This window comes from Anneissia japonica, unplaced genomic scaffold (assembly GCF_011630105.1).
Source record: "Anneissia japonica isolate Jap-2015-1 unplaced genomic scaffold, ASM1163010v1 scaffold287799_len804019_cov200, whole genome shotgun sequence".
Lineage (NCBI taxonomy): Eukaryota > Metazoa > Echinodermata > Crinoidea > Comatulida > Comatulidae > Anneissia > Anneissia japonica.
The window spans coordinates 79,600-85,993 of NW_022716884.1; the positions used below are offsets into that span (position 1 = coordinate 79,600).

The 6,394-nt window shown below is 34.3% G+C and overlaps 1 protein-coding gene across 2 annotated transcripts in view; it reads left to right on the forward strand.

The window, feature by feature from the left end:
* The window catches only part of LOC117110049 (matrix metalloproteinase-18-like), a 10,426-nt gene extending 4,505 nt beyond the window's left edge, over positions 1-5,921 (forward strand). For both annotated transcript variants that reach the window (XM_033252623.1, XM_033252622.1), the window contains exons 2-5: positions 2,237-2,487; positions 2,792-3,072; positions 3,614-3,772; positions 4,420-5,921. In XM_033252623.1, the coding sequence (XP_033108514.1) occupies positions 2,360-2,487; positions 2,792-3,072; positions 3,614-3,772; positions 4,420-4,520 (669 nt within the window). In that variant the 5' untranslated portion in view covers positions 2,237-2,359 and the 3' untranslated portion in view covers positions 4,521-5,921. The remainder of the gene's footprint in view (positions 1-2,236; positions 2,488-2,791; positions 3,073-3,613; positions 3,773-4,419) is intronic.
* The last annotated feature ends 473 nt before the right edge of the window (positions 5,922-6,394 follow it).

Below are 6,394 nucleotides of genomic sequence, written 5' to 3' on the forward strand. Positions count from 1 at the left end.
CTACATTCGTTGAGAGCTATGCTACACGATGTATTATTATGTCCTTTATTCGAACACTGTATTTACCTTTCTTTGATGATTTATGTATATAATTTAACAGTGTTAACGGCTACCTTGATTTATATTTCAGTGTATGCTATATATATATATATATAGTATTATTTGCGTTCATTGTCTTTAATTTCACCGTTTATATCATACACTATATTTGTATCCGTTTTTGGGTCAGGTTGAGACAAGTTTAATTTAACTTCTAGACCTGATCCTAACCAATACAATCTGTAGTTTAATTTAATTATCAAATGGAAATCATTAATTATTTGTCTTATTGTTGATTACTTTTTATTTTCTATTGGTTGAATACATGTTTCAAGTCAAATTTGAATTTATTCAATAGCATTTTCTTCAGTCAGGTATTTACGTTTGCTTTATACCACGGTATAATACATTACAAAAATACTTTTTAAAAATCTATTTCTTGGAATATCGGCACGCACGTTTGTAAAGTTTGACAAACTAGTGTTCAACAAACGTCTGTCTGAGCAAAAGCCATCCATTTCTATCTGTGTTCGTACCAGTACCGTACTCGCGCGAATAAGCGCCCGGGCGCTTTAAATATTTTTTGCATTTTCTGAGGGGCGCTTATTCAAACGGGGCGCTTATTTAAACGGGGCGCTTATGAAAACAGAGTGGAAATTGAGGGGGCGCTTATGGAAATAGATGAAAATCGAGGGGTTCTTATGGGAAATTATTTTAATAATTAAAAATTCAAGAGGCACTTTTTGAATGAAAAAAAAGATTATATAAGGACATTACAAATGGTGGTTAGAAAAGATAATCGTCCAGAGAACATAGCTCATAACAAGAATGCGTGAATATTTACATAACAGCAAAACAGCAGATGCAATTAGTGGTGGGTTAGCTTGTTGGCCATCGGCCGATTGAGATAAGCAGGATGGTAGGATCATTGTACTTTTCTTGAAAACTCAGATGAGAATGTGCTTAAGGTCGAAAAAAGAAAAGGAGGTGTAGGACTAGACATAGACAAATATGTAAAAAGATTAAAGTTGGAAATATACTGTCTCTCCAGGGATCGGATCTCTTATCTGTCCAAGAGAAATATCCTTATTTTGATATTGACTGAAGAAGAATGTGTTTCCACTCTACAGCTTAAATCATGCCAACAACCACAGTCCCGTGATTGATTGGATTATTGACTTGCTAAAAAGAAAATCTTATGAGGGGGCGCTTATTCAAACAGGGCGCTTAAGGAAATTTTCACGTTTATTCAAACGAGGCGCTTATTCAAACGAGGCGCTTATTCGCACGAGTACGGTAATCACTCGTTCAGCTCGACCGGGTTTAAGAGGACTTGCAGAAATCATTTAAATTGTCTTCTACTATAGTAACTCAGAACTACAGGATTGTCAAGGGCTCTTTGCTGCAGATCCCGTTGGCGGCTCCCTGGACAAGCTTGCATAAGTGCTTTACCTGTGTCCATGATTTCTTGATTTACTTTGGAGATACTATAAAAATGTTTACACTCAATTGGAGGTGTAATTTTCGCTTACTACTTCTAAAGGTTCAGTGATTTCACTACCAAATGTGTTTGTCTTTTGGAGGTCGGCTTGACCCACCAGAACCAGGACGGTTACACATATTAGGTCTAGTGTCCATATAATTTCTACACAATGTGGTCAGATCTGGGACCCTTTTCGATTGCGTCGGGGACAGTGTTTTCAGTGCAATCACTCTAATGCGTAGCAGTTTCCGACGCATGCGGAACCGGGAAGGTCCTTGACAGACCAATCAGCATCACCGAAAATTGTAGGCGATAACGTGAGCAATTGTAACCAAGCTTAAGCAGTAGTGGGAACGATTACAATGAAAGCACTGTACGATTGTAGCGATGTTATGAAAATCAGGCTGTAATACACTAAATTTCTATGAGTTTTAAAATGAACTATCGTTTTGACAACGAAGTCCACCTTTGAATCTAACTGAGAAATCATCACCATCATTGTTATTATTAGGCCTAATAAATATATTATTACTATTATTAATATTACCATTATCGTTATTAATATCATTACCAATAGCATTTGCATTATTATTATCATTTTTATTATTGTTATTATTATTATTAATTTTACTAATATTATAATAATAATATTATTATTATTATTATTATTATTATTATTATTATTATTATTATTATTATTTACGTCTTATCTAGGAATATCTAGAGCAATATGGTTACCTAACTCCAGTTTCGGACGGGGTAGAACGTTCAGATGATGAGTTGCGTGAAGGACTTTTGTCGTTCCAACGCCGAAACAACTTACCAGAGACGGGAACCATGACAAGCGAGACAAGAGCAAGGATGTCGCAGCCGAGATGTGGCGTCAGAGATGACGAACCGCAGCAATCTCTCCTTCGATTTGCATGGGTTGGAACAAAATGGTTGAGTACATCTTTAACGTACAGGTACGTACGATTTTTCATTACTTTCTTAAACATATAATGATTTAAGAAAACGTTGTCATAAAACAAGATACAAAAAAATGTTGTTATTCAAAAATTTTACTGGAAATTTTCTATTCCTTAACGACGTGGGAACACATTCAATTACATTAACAGCCTATATAATGAGTAATAAGGTAAAATATTCATTTACATAAAATGGGATGAATTTTAAAAGTAAATATATTAAAGTATATAATAATAATAATAATAATAGTGCAGAATGAAAATACTAAAAGAATATTTATTGATTTTATCTGCTTAATAGTTTTTTGAACTACACAACTGACATACCTGTGAATGATACCAGAGAAGCTATTGAAGCTGCTTTCAAACTCTGGAGTGACGTCAGTCCTTTAAGATTCACCAAAGTAGATCCATCATCTAATCCTGATATAAACATACTGTTCAGTGATGGAGAACACGGAGACAATAATCCATTTGATGGCCCCTTAGGTGTGCTTGCCCATGCATTCTACCCAGGACCGGGATTTGGTGGTGACGCACATTTCGACGAGGCTGAAAATTTTACAATTAATGGAGGACCCGGTAAGATCTCTCATATCAATATAATATAATATGCTCTGTTATGAATTTAAATACATTATTGTTATTGGAAGTGAATGATATCACTTGCGATGGGGCTACCGATAGTGTCGGAATACGGTGGTCTGGCTCTCGGCGCTAGTTACCGTTCAGTATACCGTGTGTATATATATATTGCTAAACACTTTCTCCATTATTAAACGACTTTAAAATATTGAATGCATGCACGACAGCCTGTTGGCAAAACCCAGTAGTTTCGATTATAATAATTGTGCGGGAACCATATGCTACAATAAAATAATATTGATATTGACACGCTATCAGAATCATCATCTGTCTGAGATTATTAGATTTACCAAATATTGTGAAAATAATTTTCTTGAATTAAACATAAACAAAACGAAAGAAATGCGGATCGATTTTCGGAAAAGTAATAGGTATGAATATACTGTGTGTATATATGCATAGAGAAATATATGTGTGTGCTATCATAATTGATAGATGATACCAATTGAACATCGTAATCGTTTTTACATTTATCAAGGGATTGATTTGTTCCAAGTGGCTGCACATGAGTTTGGCCACAGCTTAGGCCTCAATCATTCAAGTGATCCTGCTGCTTTAATGTGGCCGTATTATTCAGGATACATTCCTAATTTCATGCTACCGCAAGATGACATTAATGGAATACAGTATATCTATGGTAAGTAAGCCCATTATTTATATGTACATTGCAGTGGCCAAACCAGGAAGTTTTAAAATGGAGGGGCCCAGGGAGGGTTTTTTTTTTAATGTGGAGGGTCTATACCCCAACAGGGTGGGGCTGAGGTGAGAAAATTTATGATTCAGGCACCCTCAGATGGCCGGAAATGGCACCCTCATGATAAAAATTTAAATATAATTTTCTTTTTATCCCCATTTTTGTACAATTTTGAAACATTTAGAAAGGGAGGTGCGGGCCGGCTGGGCCCCCGTTGAATCCGCCACACTATTGCTATTTTAGCTTGAAATTTAATTGTTTAATTTTAGCTTTAAAGTAATTAAACGAGATTTATGTTTATTTGTTAAAATAATACCGTTTTATGCTTTGCATACTTACACCCTAACAATTCTGAAAGAAATGTTATGTATTTTCATTGTAATCCGTCTGTAAATCTTCTTTTTTGAATCATGGGTATATGTTAGTCAAGTCACGTTGTGTTATGTCACGTTAACATTAGGCCTATATATTAATAATAATCATCATGAGAGTAAACATCATAATAAACATTATTGGTATTAGCTGTGGTACTATTAGTATTATTTTGCAGTAATGCTAATTTTCTTCTGATTATTTTGTTAATTTACAAGGGTCCAATCCAGATGCACCTTCTACAACATCCGCACCAGACAACGAGATTCATGAAAGAAACGAAGATTGCCTGTGTATCCGACGTAAACCAGATATATAGTGACGTCATATTCCTGTATATATAGGCCTATATACATATATATAAAGCCTATATATTTACATATACATATAGGCCTACATAGGCCTAATGTTAAAAAGGTTAAATAACATTATAATATCCCTATACATTTGTATGTACATAGATAGGCCTATGCATTATAATGACAATTGCAAAGAATTTTTGTGGATAAAATTTTTAACTCAGCTGTTTACTTTATAGCCTATAAATACAACTGAACGTTTACAATTCTGCTGTACTTGCTAAATTTTAAACTCACAATTAAACCTGTCATAGTATACTTTGCACGCGGCGGTCACAACCAATCCTTAATAATTACTGTATAGCTTGAAAGTATTTAAAGCAGAATCTTGTTTACGAACACTGATACATACACCTAAATAAATACGGTTCTAAACCAGTAGCGGATACATCAAATCCAAATACATGGGGTCCAGTGAGGGACTTTGGCAAATAGAGGGTATATACCACCTCAGCCCAACCACGGTTGGGGCTGAGGTGTGGATATTTCACCACTAAGTGGCCGTAACTGGCACTCTTAGACTTGAATTTTATTATAATTTTGTCCTTTTGGCTCTCAATTCTCTTTTAATTTCCAAGAATTTAGAGTGGGGGAGGGAAGGCGGTGGGGAGCGGGCCGACTGGGCCTTCTTCATTTCGCCACAGTAAACGTTAATGTCAATGAAAGGTATAAGAATAGTAAAATGTATTACGAAAGCCATGCACAGCATCTATTAATTATTGTTAATGCAATTGTGGATGATGATGGAGATGTGACTTGATATTTTAAAAAGAAATCAGGTCGTTATTTTGTATGGTCGTCGAATGCACGCTTATAAGATATAGTTGATTTTTGATAAAGTATAATATCAATCCATGTATGTATACAGTGTATATATTGTAACATAATTTGTATATAAAAATATTATTTAGATTTACAGAAATTATATTTAGATGGATGTATTTTTGTTTATATAAATAATTAACGCAAAATATTGTTACTTCTCCAAACTCTTTAACTCTCCTTCTTTCAAATGAGCGAGAGAGCTAGAGATGTGACAACTATTACATTAGTAAGAAAGGGAAAAAAGAAAATATAGGGCGTTACTAACGAGTGAATTTATTATGTCAATATTATGGCCTAACATTTTATCTTATGGTGTAGGATATCAGCATACTTGCCTTACTTGCATGACGACTCCATTAAACATGTCTGGATTGACATAAAAATATGTAACAATTGTTTCCAATAGGCCTAGTGCTGATTATTTACGTATTAGCTTTTTCCTTTGCTGTCGTAATTGCTTTGCATAGGAAGTATCATCAAATAAGTGGTCTTTGTTTATGCTAGTCGGCTCCAATAAAATATTTGTTGTCGATTAATTTTAGGAGGCAAGCTTTTTTCGATGCGTTGTAGTAACATTTCAAGCAGTACCTTTTACTTTTCTTTTGACAAAATTCAACGGCAAAATAGACTACATTAAAGATAGTTTTCCAGTAGGAGAAATTATTCTTGGGCAAAGCAAATATTTTTGAGTTAGGCTTGCTGTCCATTCGCTTGGATAGCGAAATAAATGAGTTCCATTTGACTACTTTGCTTTGCACGAATAAATCTGCCTATTAAACAATAGACATAAAGATATCTAATTATAGGCCTACCTAAACAACAATTGTAGGGTGTAATTTTGTATAATAGTCGAATTTGTTGCATGCACACGCAACAATAATTTATTTTATTTATAGTAACATATTTGTGTCAGCAAAGGTTAGGTATAACGTTGTTTGTATAAGCTGAAATATGTACATTGTATTAGATAGGCCTATTTGTTAATTATATGGTTGAATTCCCATAAATT